Source organism: Patagioenas fasciata, chromosome 4 (assembly GCF_037038585.1).
Source record: "Patagioenas fasciata isolate bPatFas1 chromosome 4, bPatFas1.hap1, whole genome shotgun sequence".
Taxonomy (NCBI): Eukaryota; Metazoa; Chordata; class Aves; order Columbiformes; family Columbidae; genus Patagioenas; species Patagioenas fasciata.
Genome location: NC_092523.1, coordinates 47,492,717 through 47,512,913, shown reverse-complemented (window position 1 = coordinate 47,512,913; position 20,197 = coordinate 47,492,717). Strand labels below are relative to the sequence as shown.

At 37.6% G+C, this 20,197-nt stretch overlaps 1 protein-coding gene across 3 annotated transcripts in view; it reads right to left on the bottom strand.

Moving 5' to 3' along the window:
* The window catches only part of FBXW7 (F-box and WD repeat domain containing 7), a 173,401-nt gene that overhangs the window by 81,133 nt on the left and 72,071 nt on the right, over nucleotides 1-20,197 (bottom strand). For all 3 annotated transcript variants that reach the window (XR_011738823.1, XM_071807790.1, XM_065836688.2), the window contains exon 2: nucleotides 8,448-9,005. Coding sequence is in view for 2 of the 3 variants with exons in the window: in XM_071807790.1 (XP_071663891.1) it covers nucleotides 8,448-8,936 (489 nt within the window). In the remaining variant the exon portion in view is untranslated. The remainder of the gene's footprint in view (nucleotides 1-8,447; nucleotides 9,006-20,197) is intronic.

Here is a 20,197-nt window from a genome sequence, read left to right as displayed (position 1 = left end):
TGAGTAACACAGCTAAGTTCCTTTCCAATATTTACTGTTAAGGAGCTCTGCATAAACCAAGCAACTGAAAGACAATTCAATACAACCTTGTGGCAACTCATCAGTTCTGAGCAAGTCGAAACCAAGAGGCTGTTTCCCCACTCCGGAAGGGGGCTGGCATCTCTTCTGCGGTAGGGAACTACAGGAAAACCTCCTATGAGCAACTAACCAACATGGCTATGAAAGAATTACATGTATACATTTATGTTCAGAAGAAATTACTGGACATGTCTGGTAAGAACCACCAGGATAAAAAGCAATGTGTACAGTCTGGGATGCAGGCTATAGCTTCACTGCAAAGAAGGTGCAATTGTACATTAAGTCAGACACCTGCACAGACAAGTCTGTCACAATCAAACGCTCTGTTTATTTTCCAGTGTGTCTAGCTGAGGTAAAACCCTTGACTGGAGTTGAAAGACTGACCTCAGTTATTGGCATAGAAGTAGAAAATCGCTCATGCCTTGCTCAGCTAGGTCTTTAGTCTAGTAAGCAAACTGTGTAATGGGAAACTAAATGAGAAACTAAATCAGCACTGGTTCTTACCTCATCAAAAAATATGCATCTTTTTGTAATGATGGGGGAAGGGAGGGGGAAAAAGAAAAAAAAAAAAGGGAAAAAAACCCAATTAAAATCTACTTATTAAATACAATCTTGGAGTTAAAACTGTAAGCCAAACTGTCAATATCAATGTTTCCTGCTAAACTACTGTGGTGGCTGCAATCCCTCTCCCAGGCTGCCTCCACATGAGCCAGGTGCGTTGGGAGAGAACAACCCCCACAACAAACACAGGTGTTGTGAGCCCAGGCTCTGAGACAGCCCTCCATGGTCTCAGAGCTCCCACCAGGTAGTGAAACACCTCCCTTCTGTCTGGCAAGGCAGCAACCATGGGGTCACTCCTGGCAACCTGACACACCTGCCACCTGTATCGCAGCCTGAGCAAGATGGTACCAGAACTCTACCATCTGAAAAGTTTTGGATGTAGACAAACGGTGGAAAGCACCAGAAATTACCTCGTCCTAAGTGCGGCCAGAGTGGAAATGTACTGACCAAAGTCAATGATCTCGGGACCCTATAAATAGCAATGCTAAGTGAGACCTGTGGAGCTCTGGGGGGTGGCAGCAGGCTGTCACCTCGTACCTCCCCCTCCCAGCTGGGATGCCTCTCGGAGCCACCTCGCGACAAACTGACGCCACAAAGCCGTGCGGGAAGATAGATTTCTCCAGACTCAACAATCACCTGTTAAGAATGCTGATACATTCAAAGTGGGTAATTTGCTTATCACAAGAGGGCAATTTTGGTCACAGCTATACCTCCACATACATTCAAATATCCATGGATTAATGCGCACAGACCTATATGTATGTGTTTTTAATCCATATATCTGTGTGTGTGTCTATATGTATGTGATCCGATTTATCTCCTTGCAAGTATAGTGTGATCCTTGCCATTCTCGAATCTGTAAGCAAGTCACTGTTTTAATTACAACAAATCCAAGTGAATTGCATTAGATCACTTTATTAATCAGCTGCTGAATAAATGTTATTAGAAATCATATATTAAACTTGTGATCTACCTCAATAAATTTCAAACTGCCGCTAAATCCAAACCATGTAAACAATCCATCCACAACAACTACCTTTCCTCCTTTCCAGGCAGAGATTCTTCACTTTCCCTTCTATACACAATTACTTACTTCACAAATTATACATTAGCACTGTCATTTAATTCTGTAGTAGCAATTGTAAAAATCATACTGAAAAGAGGTAAGACATCCTTCATTAACGGAAAGAAAAACCAGGACTTATTATAGAAGAAATTACTGTCCTTTGATTGCAAGTGACATTTTAACGTAATTACTAGGTATTCCAAGAACTTTGCATGAGAAAGCTGAACTAGATAGCCAAGTTCTTAGATAAGCCACAACCTATATCAGGGATAACCACATTGCTACAAGCAGAGCCCACATCTCAATTAGCAAGCTTCATGATCTGCTTACAGAGTAGGGAAAAATCAGCAGAGCAGCAAAAACCACCAGTTTTTCCTGCTAGTGAAGATGTATGATCAATTCTACTTGCAAAAGTACAGCTAGACCTCTGCAAGCCTTGGGCGGCAAATAAAGCCATTACTTAACACAGTCAAGTAAAAGCAGAGCAAGTGAGAAGCACTTTTGAGGAAGAAGTGTTGACACCTCTAGTAAAGAAGTACACTATAGCTGAGTACACATGGGGAGGAACCTTGCTATCACAGAGAAACTGAAAATCTCTATTCCTTCCATGGATGTTTAAATATTTAACAAAGTACATCTTTATGACAGTTGCATAACGTTTCCGAATCATCCTGCATGCTTGGAATCATTAACAACTACACTACATAATATATAAATGAGAAAAAAGTAAAAGGCTTAAAGTGCTGATTGATATTAATCTCAGAGTATGAATATTTGTAATATTATTAGAGTCCAATATGAAAACAAAGCTCTGTATCAGAAGAGTAAAAAAAAAAAAAAAAAAAACAGCAAAACTTGCTCAAAAACAACCAAACCGTCACAGTAATGCAAAAGTAATTCTCATTGGCAATTGTAAAAACCATTTATTGTTTATTCTAGGTCATTTACTGAACTCATTTTACTTTAGTTCCAAATTTCAGAATAACCAAGGGAGGAGAAAATTTGCCAGTTACTAATCTTTTAAAAAGAGCAATGTGAAAGAAAAAGAAGCTTTAATTAACAAGGCAAATCCCAGGGAGAACCAAGAGGAAAAAAGTTACATTGTCAGTGTACTAAGTTGAGGGGAGGGCGTGGTGAATGTGTTTTTGTTATTTTTGTTTGCGTTGTTTGTTTTTTGGGGGGTTTGTTTGGGTTTGGTTTTAACAAACAGAGCAAGTCTTTATGTGTATCCTTTTTGACACAGCTTTAGCCAACTTATTATTTAGCTTAAGAACTCTTTAAAGCATTAACTGTTTGAAAACTCAGGAGATAACAGGCATGAAGAATCTGTCTCCCCTATGTGTGATCCCTGAAAAAAAAAAAAAAAAAAATATATATATATATATATATATATATCAAGTTTTTTTAACCTTTTTTTTGTACTATACAGTTTTTCCTCTTTCTCATGTGCACTCAAAACAGAGAACTATACATCACATTCTTATCACACAAGCCACCTGAAAATGCTTAATAATTATTTTTTAAAGGAAACATTCCTACCTCATTTCAGATACTGGAAACTGATATCTTCACAAATAAAAAATACTGAGTCCTTGTGTTCCAGTTGTATTTAGTCCCTAGACTTAAAATACATGCTTCAAGTTTTCAGCTGCAAGAGCAGGAAAAGCCTTTGCAAAGGAACACTGCGCAAGTCTTTGTAGGGCTGCAGCAAAGCAATAGCAGCCCCCTCTGCTGCCTGAAAAGAAGAAATATTTCAACATCAACATTACCAGAACACCACCCCACCTACACACAATATTCCAGCCTTCTCTCAATTGTGTTTACTGCCTGTACACCAAAAAACTACTTCTAAGGATCAGCATTTATCTAATAATTCTTTATTTCCCCCTACCCCTACAAAACTTTTAGCCTATTAACATTCTGATGATAACTGCAGACTTTCATACCCGAGTCTGTTCTCACTTCGCATATGCATAGTTTTCCTTAGTTTTAAAAATTCAGTCTGTCTTTCCATACAAAGCCAAAAATTGCTCAAAAGAAATCCTTTATATCCTTGTGGCTCTATGTACTAGCCTGGACCAAGCACAGGGCAGTAAAAAATTCTGTCCCAGTTCACACTACTTAAGCTCAAAGCTTTTTGAGCATGGCTTTAAATTTGTTCTGGAATTTGCAAGATGGGTATATAAACTCCAAGGGATGGATCTTCCTGTGGTACCTCCTGTCCCAGCTCCAAGAAGTCAACCCAGCTTATTTGTTCTGTCTCTCCAGCCTCCACCGCCTAGGGTCAACACACAACCAAGAAAAGGCACACATGGAACAGCAGCATTACTTACACAGGTGTGCCCACACAGCGCGGTACCCAGAATCAGAGAACATTGCAATCAAAGTACACCATTTTTACAAGAAAACCAAGCTGCTTCTCAGCCTTTACCATTGTTATATCCAATATATGTTATATAAAAAAGGCATCTATTAAAAAAAAAAATCATCTTATTACCTTTAGTAAGGAAACAAATGCTCAAATATGGCAACTGTTGAAAGAGTATCCAAGTGTTTTTTGTGGTTGTAGATCCAACTATACAAGAATTTTTCATCTTCATTTTAGCTAATCTGTTTTCTGGTTCTTAGGGAGCCCTGGTTAACCAACAAAACAATCACCATCACAGCCCACAATCAGACACCACCTCAGGAACTTAGTGGAGAGTTCTGCATGCACTATGTCAGACCCCTTATGAGGAGTCACCATCACAGCCCAGATAGCACAGAAATAACATCTCACATTCATATACCCCAATTTGCAAAGTTTCAAGACAGCCTCAATAGAAGAAAAGGAAAGAAAGGTTTAAGTAAGAGGAGTTTTGTTGCAAAGACTTATTGAACAGTGCCTGTTGTCAAGAAGGACTGAACAACTCCCACAGACAGGCCCCAACAGTCCTTCAGACATCCCTCCAGACAAGCAGGGCAGCCAAATGTGCTTCCTGAAACCCAGAACAAAAAAAACTGCTGTGCACCAGCTAAGAATCCTCCAGCTTTACCCGCTCACTTGGATTTTAAAATTCAGGTCATTACAGAATACATAAAAATACCTTCAGTGCCTTCTAGTGTATTCTGCCCGCAAAACACAATTCGTGGAGAAATTGAGAATACCTCAAACTGGAGAGAGTGGCATGAAAATAAGATATTATATCAAAATTTGAGATGACATCACCCCAAGGTGAGAGGCATACTTCAAGATTAAAAAGGGCTGCCATTTGCCTCTCTACCAACAACCGTTTCCTACAACTTTTTTAACATGGACACAGTAAATTGCATCTTCTAGTTTCTGTGTAATTTTCAGATTGTTTTCCTCTTTTTGCCACAGACCAACTTTGAGCATGCAAGCAGGAGTAAGAAAGGAAGGAAATGCCTTGATACCACAATTTGACCTGGAGCAAGTATGTATCTGCATCTGGAGATCTCACACCTGCTAGTCAGATACAAAGTAGTTATTTTGCCTAATCATAGAAATCTGTCACAATATTTGCTGGAATGAATGCAGCTAATGCTTCTCAGGAATTCATGGGTTTAATGTTACTTTTTAAACGATTGTTTCCTAACTGAGGTGGCTTCAACATTAGACACACTTAATATTAAAACTATCACGTAATGTAGAATTTTAGATAAAGAAAAACTACCAGAACAAAGTTAAACTCATGGTAGCTTGAGTACAAATGATAATTACTTTTTTCCCTTTCTACAAAATACATCAAATCCAAACCAAAGCTGAATGAACCTGTAAATTATTTTAACTGTTTAGAAACAATTTTAAGATAATCACAAAGCAAATACTCCTCTGAATAAGAAAAGTTCACAGCAGTTAATGAAAAACAACTCATCTTGATGGAAACTGAAAGCCTCAATTAAAATAAAAAGCCTGCTGCTGTCAAGTGGAAGTCCAGGTGATATGCTGCAAACACATGCAGGACACACTGTGGTGTTATGTGGGAACCTTGCCATTTCCTTCCTTAGCCACACAGGATCCCACGTAGCCAAGAACCAAAGGAAGTCAGATTAGAAAAAGACTTCAGTAGTTGATAAGGAAAGGCATAAAAAAATAGGTTAAAGAACAGAGATATCCAAAAGTTGAGATGAGCTGCACAACACCACGTACAGCAGTAGCAGTTGCTATTTTATTCTGCTTCAATATTATCTCTTGGCATTTGGCGGTCATGAAAACTGTGTGTTGCCGATACTGCTACGTACAACCAGATTAAACTAGAAACTGTATTGGCCCAGGACTGACTGCATGCTCCTGAGGAGCCAGGCTTACGTCTGACACAGTGAGCAGCGGATCCCCCCATGGCAGCCAACACTGGTGCCGCAAAGCAAGTTTCCCAGGAGAACAGCACACAGCAAGGGAGCAAGTAATTCAGCCCGAGTAACAAGGAGAATTGTACGAGACTATAAATGCTGAGAATCCTATCTGAAAATCTAAAAATAAGTCTATCAGGTTTGAGTCTTCTAGGATGAGTCTATCTTCAACAGGTAGAACCAGAAATCACTTGCAAATACACTTTCTCTTCTCTCAGAGCAGCATATTAGCCTTTTTTTTAATTTTTACTCTAGTAATTCACTCATGCTCCAGAACAGCTACATTTCTACAACATATCTTAACACAGAATGTGTTCCTATAGTTAAATGTTAGTTTATTAATGATTCACAGCATTAATGTCACACTATGTCTGTCTTATTGTGTAACCATGACCTAGAGCAGTGCCAGCTCAAGCAGCTTTCTAACCTGTGCTGATTCTTTGGCTATGCAGTTAAAACTACCTAAAACAGAGTGGCACCATGAATCAAGAATGATTCCCAAACATGGTACCCTGGTCCCAACAGTTCTCGCAGGAGCACGGCCTGGGGGCGGAGCATAGCCAAAAGTGGCCAGCGCTGTAGGGAAACAACATGCCAAGCAACCATCAGAACACACAGAAATCATGCATCTTCACAAAAATCTTTCAGATAACTTCCTTTAGGCTAAAGCAGCTTGTTTCTGCTTATGACAAATACGCCTTAAAGAAAGAACGGGAAAACCTGCATTTGTTATTAGAGATGATTGAAAAAAAGCTTCAGAACTGACCATCACTGTAAACTCCACTCTACCATGTCTGTATGTGATTTGAGTATGGTTATTTACAAAGAGTTACCAATTCAGAGACCTAAAACTGTATTTTTGATATCAGGTCCATACTGGATGCAAGTTTTTATATGATACTCAGTAAGTCATACTAAAACCAAGAACAACAAAGCATTGGAATAGAAACAAGAATCTGAGTTATAAAAAGCCAAATTGAATGACATGGAATATGACAGTATTCAACTCCACATTAGAAAACATATACTTCGGTACCTTGAACAGTAGCATTATCAATAGAAAGTTATATAATTTACTAAAAACTCTTGTGAAAATATTACGATTTTTCAAAAATCAAATATGTTAGTTGAGACACTTTAAACATACAAGTGAGTTACATACATAGTTATTACCAAAACCACATTGCTGCAGCTTCCTGATTCTATTTACCTGTTTTCATGAATCTTCAAGACTGATTCTGCATCTCTATACAACAACTCTGTTCATACTCAATCACATAGGAAACCCTGTTAACTCATGTTCACTGATTTTTTTTTTGTGGATTTGTTTCATTTTACACCAGGTTTGTTGGGTTTTTTTTAAAAAAACGTACACTATAAACATTTAAAGGGGGGGTTGTAATTTTGTTTTTTGAAAGGTAAGAGGAGGCTAGGTGTTCTACTACCAATTAAGGATTAAGAAAAAGGAATTGGCACATAGGCTTAGGAATAACTACCTCCTGTAAGAACACTTGCCTGCTCCTCTTTTTTTATTAGTCAGTATCACCACTTCCATTATTTTTTCAGTTTTTCCTACTGTTAAGAGTTAACAAAATCTCTCTCCTGAAGAATCTGAAAAACATAGTGAACTACTAAGGTACACTGGAGCTAAAACTCAGAAAACTTTTTTTTCTTTAATCTATAAGGTTAGGTGATTTAAGCAGAATAAAAATACAAATATTTATTGCCAAATTCTTATTGCAAATCAGAAGGTCTCAACAATCATTGCATACAATTTACAAGGTATTCACAAGCAGGATATCATACGAAGCTATGTAATGACTTTGTAACTGAATGACTGGCTAAGACACTTTTTTTTAACCCGTGTTCTGTCAATGAACCCACAATAACCTGGTCAGAAGGAAAAACTTGATGTTTCAGTAATATTCCACCCTATTTTTTCATTACAATGTTTTCATCTAAATGAACCAGATATTCTCAGAGAACACCACATATGCACAATTCCTTACCTTCCTTCTTGCCTGCTCTGAAAAGGAAAACATCATAAATCATGCCAGAAAGGTATTATTAAGTGTATGAGTTAGCATGTGAAAATATTCATAAAGAAACACCTTGATCTTCTGAACAGAGTCACCAGAGTACTACTCCTTAAAATATACAGGAGTATTTGCTCATGTCAAATGCATGAAAATAATTTGATTATTAATAGTTAAAACTGTATAGTTTTTGTGGACTGCATAAATTCTTCACAATGAGATCTTCAGCAAGTCAGATCTTTGCTTCGTTGTAAATCTTCAGTTTAAGTTAAATACGAAAATTATTTCTCCAAATCCAGAGTTAACAAGGATTAATAACTAAAAAAAAAAAAAAAAAATTAAAAGTAGCTTCTCACCTTTGTCTTTATGTAGAATGGCGATGAGTGGTGAATAGGCAAGTCCACGAGGCTACTGGAATTTGTGACACTGTTACTATTAGCGTGTTCATCTTCTCTGCTGCTGTCATCAGACTGATCGAAATCATCACTCTCCTGGTCCATTTCCTCCTCCTCTTCCGCCTCCTCCTCTTGATCACCAGCATGTTCATCATCTTCTTCCTCTTGGTTACAAGTGGATTCTTCATCCACTGTAATAAGTCTATTGTTATTTTCTTCTAACTGTTCCTGCTGAGACTCATGCCTGTCATCAAATCCAGGTTCTTCTCCTCCTATCTCCCCATTCCTCCCAATGTGCTGCTCCTCTTGCTGTCGTCTTTGCTGCTGCTCCTCCTCTTCTACAACCCGATTCATCTGCTCCTCATCTACTTGGCTTGAGGAAGCATTACCTCGAAGAGATCCACCAGTTCGTCGCCTCTTGCTGCCCACAGAGAGCAGTTCCTGATTCATTTCCAAAAGCCAGCTTGCTACTTCTTGGACCTTGGCTAGGCTATCTGAAGATGCAAATGCTTTCACATTCTAAGGAGAAAAAAACAAGAAAAAGCAGGAAATTACAAAAGTTACAATTTTTATTAGATAAAGCAGTAAAAAAATTATTTCATTGTATTAGTTCTGACAACCTCGAATTCCAAGAAACAAGGAATAAATTTCTACTTGAGGCACACTGGAAAAACCCAGACTGCAGAGAACTTTGTAGCAGGATTGTTATTTCTTGTATCAAACAGTCTGATCGTGATTTCCAAAAGCACCAGATTCTGCAAAACTCAGAATATCTACTTCTTCTCCTAGAGAATCCACTCAAACCATAAACATTCGTGTTAACAGAAGGTCCAAGTATGTCATATTACTTGCCAAAAATTGGACAAAGAACATTTTCAAATGGGATATTTTCCCTCTCATTTGATTACAGACTTTTATATTTTTATATATATATATATAAAACTCACAAAGATGAACTGCTTTTGGTCTTATGCCTTAAGAGCAGGCATATTTTCAGGTATAATTGGAAGTTTCATTTCTTGTTACTAAGATTTTCCTTCAGATAAATGAAAAATATAACAACCACTAAAGAATACAGCCTTATCACTTTCAAATCATAAACTAGCCACAGAGACGCCCAGTGGTCAAAAGCTGACATCAATAGGCACCCTGTGCAGCCCAGAAAATGGCACATGCCTTGCCTGGCAAAAATCACTGTTAGTAGTATCAGTTCTCCAAATTCTAAGAAGCTAAAAGAATTGTTGAATGAGACTCCGACAAGTTAAGAAATTGCCAAATCTAGGTGGATACTAACAGAAACTGAAAAATACATAATTTCAGAATTATCCACACATTTGGCTACACATGTGCATGTAAACAATATAAAAGAACACAGAAATAAATTACAGTCTAGCTAGATCTTAAATTTGGTATTACGTTTCCCGCTCTACAACCTTTCAGGCTGGCACATCCTGACTCCAGGTCCCCTAAATTCATGTGATGAGTTGAGTTGGTGAAGTCAGACATAACCTCGACAAGTGGTCAGATTCACAGATTGCACAGGAAAATGTGCGCAAATAGAAAACAACTAGCTTTTTCACCACTGTGCTCGGGTGTCCATAGACCAAACACACACTCAGCAGGCTACACAGTGAGAGGTTCAGAAAGCACAACAATGCAATACTGGAAGGCAGAAAGACTCCTGAGTGCCCTTGGAGTAGGAGCAATGAAGAATAGAAGTTTCCATGAGTTCTTCAAGTACAGGAAGACATTCTCCCAACCTTTCCCACCCCCTTCACTCCTTTTTTGAGACAGTCCTCTCTCTCTGTTTAAAAAAAAAAAAAAAAAAAAAAAACCACAACACAACAAAACAAAAAAACCACACAAGCAACAACAACAAAACCCACACACACACACAAAAACCATGACACACAAAAAACACACCTGGCACCTTGGATGATAGATGTGTGGAACCGATAAAGCCCAACTTTACTCATGACATTTGTGAAAACATTCAACTTACTGGTGAGGAGGGAAGAAAGTAGGAGAAACCATAGCTCTAAGGTAGTTTTCATTGCGTTGTACCATGAAAACCACAGAAACACATTTACAAATTTTTTTCAAGTGTTGCATTGAGAAGGATTTGTAGATGGGATTCTGCACACTTGACCCCTCTTTCTCAGGGAAGCATTACTTACATCCCAAAGACATGGTTCTCAAGTTTCCATGTATCTACCTAGATGACAACTGCCCCCAAATAAAACCTTATGAGCTCAAAAGCCAAAATATATGTTCTAAAGAAAGAGTCCACTGGCAATTAGTTCCAATCAGTGAATGAGAAGCTAATACTAAAAGAATTAAGCTCCACACATCAAGGCAAAGACATGATGGAAGCAGAGGCCATGCTGACTCCTGCTTTTACCAGGACAAAAAGCATTAGGGGCACTGGGGTGCATGTGACCCAAACCAGAAGCTAATGACTGCAGCCTTCAGTGCAAAGGGCATCAAAAGTGAGTGTGTTTCATTTTCTATATACAGTAAGTAGCACATGAGAAAGAGTGTACTCTTCATAGAATCTAATAGAAGTGTTTTCACTTCATAGTTTTCCTCAAAGCCCAGAAACCTTGACATACTCGACTGATGTTTCATAACTGCATTTCATCAAATATCAAATTTGTTTGCATATATAATCTGAGGATAGTATAACCTATTTAACAGGCTTGCTACATAGTTCAGGCATTATGAAGATGACAATACTACATCTAAATTGGAATATTTTAAGCATTAAATCATGCAAAAATCACTCATTTAAAAAGACAAGAGATCTACATCTTCACAATCTAGCAATTTTAGCTTCTATCACAAATTATTCTCTAAATAGCCGTGAATGAAGCTTTAAAGTTTTAATCACAATTTTTTCAGCATTATTTCAAATATATGCATCAATTTTTGGTTTAGGACTTGATAAAACTGCAAATGTTGCATTTGTTTGCATAATTTAATACATACTTTCAATTTATACCTATGAACAACCAACAAAAAAGGTCAGCAAGTAATACAATGCCTGAATCTGCTAAATGCTTAAGTGACAAAAATGACACAATTGTTACTGTTAATATACCCAAATTAAATTCCAGCCAATTAAAAAGAAATGAACACACACTAGTACTATTACATATTATTAATTATTCCTACATTTTTGTAGTGACCATTAACTCACAAAATTAGCTTCAGTCATAAGTTATTTCAGTTTTACTCTGTATTTGCACAAATAAACTCAACTTGGATTTTCCAGAAGCCTGTAAAATGCATTATCAAAATTTAATTACAAGTGGTGCTGCATCAGAAATCATCAATATGCCAAGAGGTGATACATTCACTGAAGAACAGATGGATGTACATTATCTGAGAGATTTGAAACATTAAAGCTGCCTTCTGTCACATAAGTGCTTTCAGAATTAACTACTGTCAGCTTAATACACAAGATACAATCATTTCAATATATAAGGCAGATAAGGAATAAGACAGGATTATTATTTTGCAGGAAGAAATTTATTTACAAATCAACTACCAGAGAACTAAAATGCTGTGTTTTCAGCTAGCACAGTACCTCCTTCATTTATACTCTCAGCCCAAAATTACTCAAATCAGCTAAACTCCAGCATATCAGAGAGGAAAGGTATTGTTTCCTACACAACTCAGACCACAAAGAGATTTTTTTTTAATCAGAAACCAAAACATTGCGGAACAGTTGAAGCACTTTGCATAAACATACAAAACTCATTACATTTGGTCGACAAGTCTAACTTGGCAACTCCCAAGTAAGTTTTGTAATGCTTGTGGTCAGTGGTATGGAAAAGCAAAATACAAGTAATCCCTAAGGGAAATAGAAGTCCCTGGACTGATCCAGCTGTAAATTCAGAGTTAATGAACACATCCTCCATTTATATTGAAGATAAAATGCTCCTTAAGCAGAATTCTTCAGCTTTATCCTTTAAATTTGCACAGAGGACTTCATACAAATTAACTCAGAACAACAGTTGCTCAAAACCACCTGTAAGAAGTACCAAGCAACACCAGAAAATTACAGAGAAAACTCCTCGGCTTTATCTACCACAACAGGTTGCATTCTGTAAGTAGAAAGCAAAAAAGGAACATCCCACCCAAGCTAAGGATCTCCTATGATTTAATTTCAACATCCCAACCTATCTTCTGAAGGAAAAATGAAATCCTTACAAGCACGCTTTGCCCAAGCTGGACACTGGTGTGTTGGTACCTTAGAGCCAAGCTGACATCAGCAAGCAGTGCAGCACCATAGGAGTAGATGTGCAAACGTGAGGACTGGGCAGCCCAGGATTCAGCTGTGGCAGGGGGAAAGGGCTGTTATTTCCAGACCAGCTCTGACCCCCATGGTCCACCCTCACAGCCAGAGCACATCTTCTGGTTTAGTTTTGCCCAGAAAGTGATTAGGGACACCTGTGCTTTAACTCCTTCTGTTGGGGAGCAGGTGTGGACAATCAGGAGTTACACTTCAAAAGTGTGCTGTTGATCCAAATCCACACTAACAGACAAAATGCAAATGCACCTGACAATGGGTACTGGGTACACATCAGCCCTGCCAGCCACCTAAAACCTGTCAAACCCATTTAAAGAACATGTATACAAAGAGAATTAAATGCAGCTTCAAGCCAGTAGAAGCAAACAGCATAATTAACATTGATAAGATTGCGGAGCATGTTGTATGAAAAAGAGGAAAAAAAAATACTTGAGTGTATGGCCATAACAGCTAACAATGCAAAACACTACGAGCAAGCAACCTGCGTGCTGTATTAATGAAAATGTTTAATATATTGATCTGATTACTAGCTACGCAGTTTGTATATAGGAAAGATTTTCAACAATAGCAAAGTAACAAACCAAAACAATCAATATGCAGTAACTGGAAACTGAAACTATACGAAGTCAAACGAAGAATCCACCACCTTCTTTTATAGGTTATGGTAGTGGATCATTATCCTGAGGCAAGGACTTAACAGAGACAAGTTAACTTTATTTTAACTTGTGGTTTTATCTGAGGTATGAGCTTTGAACAGAAGTTACAGAAGAATAATTTTGCTGTGTTACACAGGATGGCAAACTTGATCATAGTAATGGACTCTTCAAGCCATAAAATTCCAAGTTGAATACATTCTACAAAAGAAGAAAATAAATAAACATGTATTTCATCAGCACAAAATGCTGGTTAGGGCAAGATTAACACACAGCTTTAAATAATTTCAGTAACTTTTCATCAAAATCAAACACATCATTAACAATGTATCTCATTCTACAAGCATACATGCACGCTTTCTGTAAGAAAAATAAACTACTTCTTCCAAACATATACACACCTCACATCTCTCAGTCAACTCCATTATTCATGGGTCCAAGCTCCAGAACAAATTAACAGCTAAAAAAGTTCTCTGCTTCTGCTCTATCACCCTATCCAGCAAAGCTTTGCCAATGCTTAGGGAAACACACACATAACTTTTCTATTGGATTAGAAATTATCCTGCTCCCTTTTTCATTCTCTCTAGTAACAATCACGTCATTTTGTTTATTCGATGCTAAGTGGTCAAAGTGACCAATACTAAATGAAAGTGTTCCCCTAATTACTTATGTCAAACATACATCTGACAGCACACAAAAAAATATTTAGCATTCATTAAATTTAAAAAAAAATACCACAATTAGTTTCCTGTACAAATTCAATTAAGTCCAGATGCCTCTAATCTTCTTGTGTGGCCACTTTTAATTACCTTCTTCCCTACTGTAATCTGGCCCCAATTTTCTATCTACCTTCTGAGGCTTTTCATCAAGCCCTTGTGCCCTGACCTTCCCTCCTAAATGTTTCTGAACAAAGAGAATTCCAGTTTTGCCCGTGCATATGGTCTACCGTAAGATGTCTCTCCCTTCTGGTCACCTGCTTCTATTAACCCCACAATCCTGCTTCAACAGACCTTATCCCTTCTCTCTTTCGCCATCCAAACTGATTTTTTTTTTTCTCCCAGGACTGACTCCCTTTCCCATCCCATGCCTCACTCAGTCTCCCAACCCCTTTTGGCCCACAGTGCTACTTTACAGTCCCAGACACATTGTTCCATTCTGATCCATTCCCTGCAGAAAGAGAAGGGGGTTAGATGAGACAATAGCTGATGATATGTGAGTAGTAAGAGCACAACACAGCAATGTCCCGTGTTATCAGTTCTGAGGACAAACACATAGACAGTATTAAAAAGAAAACTCGGGCCTGGAAGGACAAAGAGGCACAGAGGACTTACCAGGTAATCCTACCTCTTTTTGTAGACACAGGTAAAGTATTCAATATAGGATAAAATATGAAATAGCACACAAAACCCACTAGAGAATGAGAACACAAAAAGCGGTTTAGGAAATGCGTAATTGCTACAAGAATTTACATATATTTAGCACTACTTCAGATGATAAGGAATATCAGAGGTAGAGGAAAGATTAATAGACATGGCATGAGCAGAAGTTTAGAAGAAACAGCTTGAGCTACAATTAGTCGACATACTTATGCTTTAGATTACAACAAAATATTTATGCCTAATTAATTTATACAGATTAAGGTATGTTATATTGCTAACAAAACAAGAGCTCAGGACTCAGATTGCATTCTCCTGACCCTCAGCTGCATTCATACACAGCTTTCCATCTGCAGATGTCCAAACCTTGCTTAAAACTCAACTGCTGAATCAAATATAAGATTATCTGTTTAACAGGTCTTAGTCCTGTTAGTGTGGAAGAATAAAGTCTTCCATTTTATGGATCTGTCAGTTCTTTTCTTTCCATTTATTTTTTCCATAGTGTTTCCACATGATCTCCATTTGTGCACATTTAACATCATCACAGAACTTTAACTTTTAACTGAAACTCTTTATTCAGAAACAAATATCACTGTATTGCACTAGTATGCAGATGAACAAAATTCTTTTCACCCATCCTTGTAAAAGCCCAGTCTCCTCAATACACGTTCACTTAACCCTCACAGAGAGTGACTGTGGGTACAGAGTGGGAAAAGCTGCAAAAGGTGCAATGTTCTTCCTTACTGCATTCCACCAGGGCACACATGGATTCATCCCATTCACGTGGAAAAAACAATCACATGCTGGGCTCATGCACACACACAAACATAGAATCTGGACATATTACAGCTAAAATGGATTCCACGGATTCTCTTTGCAACAGCAGGAGGAGTATCAGGTCTTAATGCTTTAAACCAAAAGTCCTTTTCTTCCCTCCTCATGCTTTCTCCTCAAAACCAGGGCTGCTCTGGCTAAAACTTTACACAGAAAGTATTAACTCAAAGACTTCTTGCAGAAGGGGAAAAAAAAACAAAACAAAACAAAACAAAAGCCAATCTGAGTTAAAGCTGTAGCAGTTTTTAATGCTGTAGCACTTTTTAATGCTGTATCAGTTTTTAATGCTGTAGCACAGAGAATCATGCTATAAAATGTATTAATAGAGACCTGATGACAAAATTAAAGCAATCAACACATAACAGGAAGAGAGGAAACCACTGATTTTTTTTTCCTGTAAACACTTCTACATAAGTAATTCATGACCTTAATTATTGTATTTGAAGTGTTAAAAAAATGCCTGCATTTTCCTTGTTTCACAAAGGAGAAAAATATAGCAAGTGATTAGTAAATAGTGTGCTATGCAAGTTATGGTTTTACCTTAAAATTTGACACTCAACAAAATGAGAATTACTGTGAGATACTGTAGTAAGGATGAAGTGCAAATAAGAGGGAAATGCAAAAGTGACCCATTAGGAAATTGTTGAAAGCCTCCATCACCCAGTAATAAAAATGATTTAAAAAAAAAAACTTTAAAGTCCTTTTCCTCAAAGTCATATCCAAACTGACAAGTTATTAACACCAATAATGTGTTACTGAAGAAGTGGGGAGCTCTTATCTGTCTATCAAGAATACTGTTCATACTCCCTAGCTCCCCAAAAGCCAGGACTATCAGTAAAAGTACAAAAGTTACTCCTTATTTTCAGTTCTGCATTGTTGTATTTTCATCAAGATGAGTGAATGGATATAATGTAGAATAAACCCATTTTAATTCCTTGAAATATATCATGGGAGGCAACAATCCACAGTAGAAGATCACTATTATGACTGATTTTACTCTGTTCACATAAATAATCATGTTAGTTTTAGTAGTCATATTAATAATGACTGTTATACAGAAGATGGTTGGTTTGACTTTTCACTGACAACTCTTTAAAGCAAAAGGATTAAGCTATAAAATGTGACAAGTTAACTATCATGTGCAACTGATGAAAAGCTTCTCTCCCCTTTTCCTCAGAAAAGGCAAAGCAGAAAAAAGCTCTGAGTTATTTAAAGGGTGCCAAGTTTTTCAACAACTATTGAAAACAAAACAGGCAAGTCCTCCATATAACCCCCCACTTAATGTAGTGTCCATTTTCTCATTGAAAGGACCTCCGCGCTAGAAAAGTAAAGCACATAATTTTCAATTACATTGTCTTGTGCTTTCTGCTTTGACAACTGTACCATTACTTGGGTTCCTATATTAACATTTTTACCTCTCTAAATAAAAAATTCTTATCTTGGATAATTAATAAATACCTGTTTTTTCACAAATTACATTACTACAAGAAGTCTATACTACTATTGCAAGTGATACAGCACAAGCATGCTTGTTTGCTCAATTTAGAATAGCAAGTTTCTTCTGTTAATATTTCAGTCTCATGTAAACTATGCCTTCTGTGATACTAACCAAAGGTTTCCTGCCAAAAGAAAACATTAGATCATCCTTACAGCAACATAAACAGTATCTTTAGTTACATTAGTTGGGAAGCACATGGGCTGAAAAATTCTCAGATGAGAGAAACAGGCAGGCAGTTTTTTATACTCCCTTCGGATTTAAAGATGCTGGTTTATGCCTACTTAGCAAAGGGTAGAAGTGTACAAACAGAATCATCCCAACTCTTACTTCATGATAGGTACAGAATTTATCTACAAAAAACCATCACAAATCCTTTTACAGTGCAACAGGAGACTAAGCAGTCCTTCAAACTTAACAGGTTTGGATAATCTGGGGATTTAATTCACCTCTCTTCCCCAAAAGTAAGTAAACGAGGTTTGTTGGTCTGTGGTAGTTGTGATAGCTTTCCAAGCTGGCCTGAAATCTCCACAGCACGAAGCACTGCATTCCACTTTCTACAGATGCCTTTCTGCCCCCAAGCCAGACAGACCACCTATATTGCCTATAACAAAAGTCCTTGCAGTCAAGTTTTACAGCATCATTGTCATCAGGACTGCATGTGGGGATCTCCCAGCTGCCTGGCACAAACACTGCTTAGGATGGGTTCATGCAGCTCAAGGCCTTCCCTCTATAGAGAAGGAGCCTGAGGGGTGATAAGGATGATACTGCTGGTCTTGCTTTCTACTAGTAAACTTCAGTTAAGCCATGCTGAAGTGTGGAAAACTCTACTGAGTTAACACATGTCAAGCTACAGGTACCAACAGAAGGAACTGGAAATCTCAACTACGAAGACCAAAACAATCATTCAGTAATGCTTATTTTAAGTAAACAGACTATGTGATTAACTATGCAGAAACAACTACTTTCTTCCCAGCTATCTAGGTGAGCAGGGATTTTATCTAATCAGAAAGCAAGATCCAATCACTGAATGCTGAAATGAGAAAAATCCAAATGGAATTAACTATGATGATAATTACTCACTGTAATAGCTTATTAGGAAGATAGTAAATTCATCACCACTTTAAGTCTTAAATTAGAAATATGTTCCATCTGAGTTTAACACACACATTCACCAACTGCAGAACATGCAACACCTGTGCAGCTGCCAAGGCAGTTACCTGAGAGCCCCTCCCTGGGAATACACACGAACAGGAGCTGCTGTTGTCCCCTCCTCCCTGCTCCCACAGTGACATAACAGGCAAAATGAGTTAAACTCCTAATTAAAACCTTGCTTAACACACAGGCTAGTGCAGTATGGCCAAAATGGCTCTAATGTAAACTTCTCTTCAGCATCCACAACATTGCTGAATGCGGCCCTGAGGCTGGGATGCATTTCCAACAGGGAAACCTACAGACCTCAGCAGTACAATCTGCTAAACCGCTTCACGAATCCATTCACACAGTTTGTTACTTCACGTGGTGCTGCTCTGCAAACCTGTATCGTAAGACCAATACATAAATAACGTCCAAGCAGAATCGCTCATTATTAATGCAAACTATTCTGAAGACAAAAGCAAAACAGCATTTGGCAGCAAGAATGCTGCCATTAAGACGTTTCGTCTGAAAACCTCAAAGTGATTTACAGAGAGTACCCAACTGACTTGTCTGTCTCTGTTTCTTTCCTGTCCACTAATCATAAAAGTAATTTTGGGTACATTTCCCCAAATTATGGGTTTTACTGATATTGAATTGTAATTTTACCAGATGGCTGGTGTCAGCTTCTGGCAAAATGGTAGCATGACTTCTTGTAGCGAATCTCCAATTCAAATGCTGCATAAGTGCAGCACAGAAAAGGAGACGTGCAGAGCAGCAGAAATAGTGCGGAAAATAAGTCAACTTAGAACACAGAGCAGAAAAGATGGACCAAAAAAAGTTTATCTTTAACTGAAGGGGGGGATAGACCTTGAGGACAAATAAGCAACAAGATTTAGTTGAATTTAAACTTACTTTTTTTAAATTTAAGTGGAAGGAGAAGAAATTAACACCAATACTAAACTCTCCCCTACCTCAGAGTTGTTTGAGATAGACACCTCTAACGGAATGAAAACACACAAAGAGAAAGAAAAACAGAAAACCTGTGCACTGAAAAGCATTCTAGTGGCTAAAGAGAAAAATACAGCAGGATGAAAGCTGAAGGAAAAAAAAAAAAAAATCAAGAGCAGTGCCTACTATTTAAGAATACAGATATTTGAGTTCTTAAAAAAAGTTCAATGTAAATACCCCGTTTTCAAGCAGCTCTTACACTACCTCTAATCACCAAGAATAATCAACTCCCTTAACTCCCAAGAAGTTCCAAGGCATAGAACAATATTTTCAAGTCTCTTAATAATAACTAACTAAGGGAAAGCAACACAGATCATGGCATGAAAAGTGCAACCTCTATTATGTTTTGCTGCAGGGTTCTGCATCAGACTAACATTCTAGAAAATATTATCAGGTTATTGTAAAAATAAAGAATACCCTACCAGAGATTGAACAGTAATCTATTAATTTGAACACTACAGGGATTTTTTTGCTTGTTGGTTTTTATTTGTTGATGTTGGTTTTTATTTGTTGATGTTTGTTGCCTGGGTTTTTATAAACTTTTTTAAAAAAAAATTCCCAGTCCTTCCATATTATTCCAAGCATACAGGGAGACGACAGATAAGGGAAAAATAACAAAATTCCCAAGTTTTGCCAAGCTATCATCAACAATATATTCTACCTCAAGATCCATAGTGAACAATGTTTATTCCAGGCTATTGCCAAAAATTTCTATTTCTATTTCCTGTTTTCAGTTGCCTATTCTTTAAAAAAGTCTGAAGGACTATTCTCTGTAATATTCAGCTGTCCTTTAGTCCTAATTGCTAGGAAGAAAAGGAAGTATCAGTACTCTTAAAGTAGCTGGGAGTGAAAGGCTGTGATATATTACAGACAAAGATAATTTCCTATTTGTG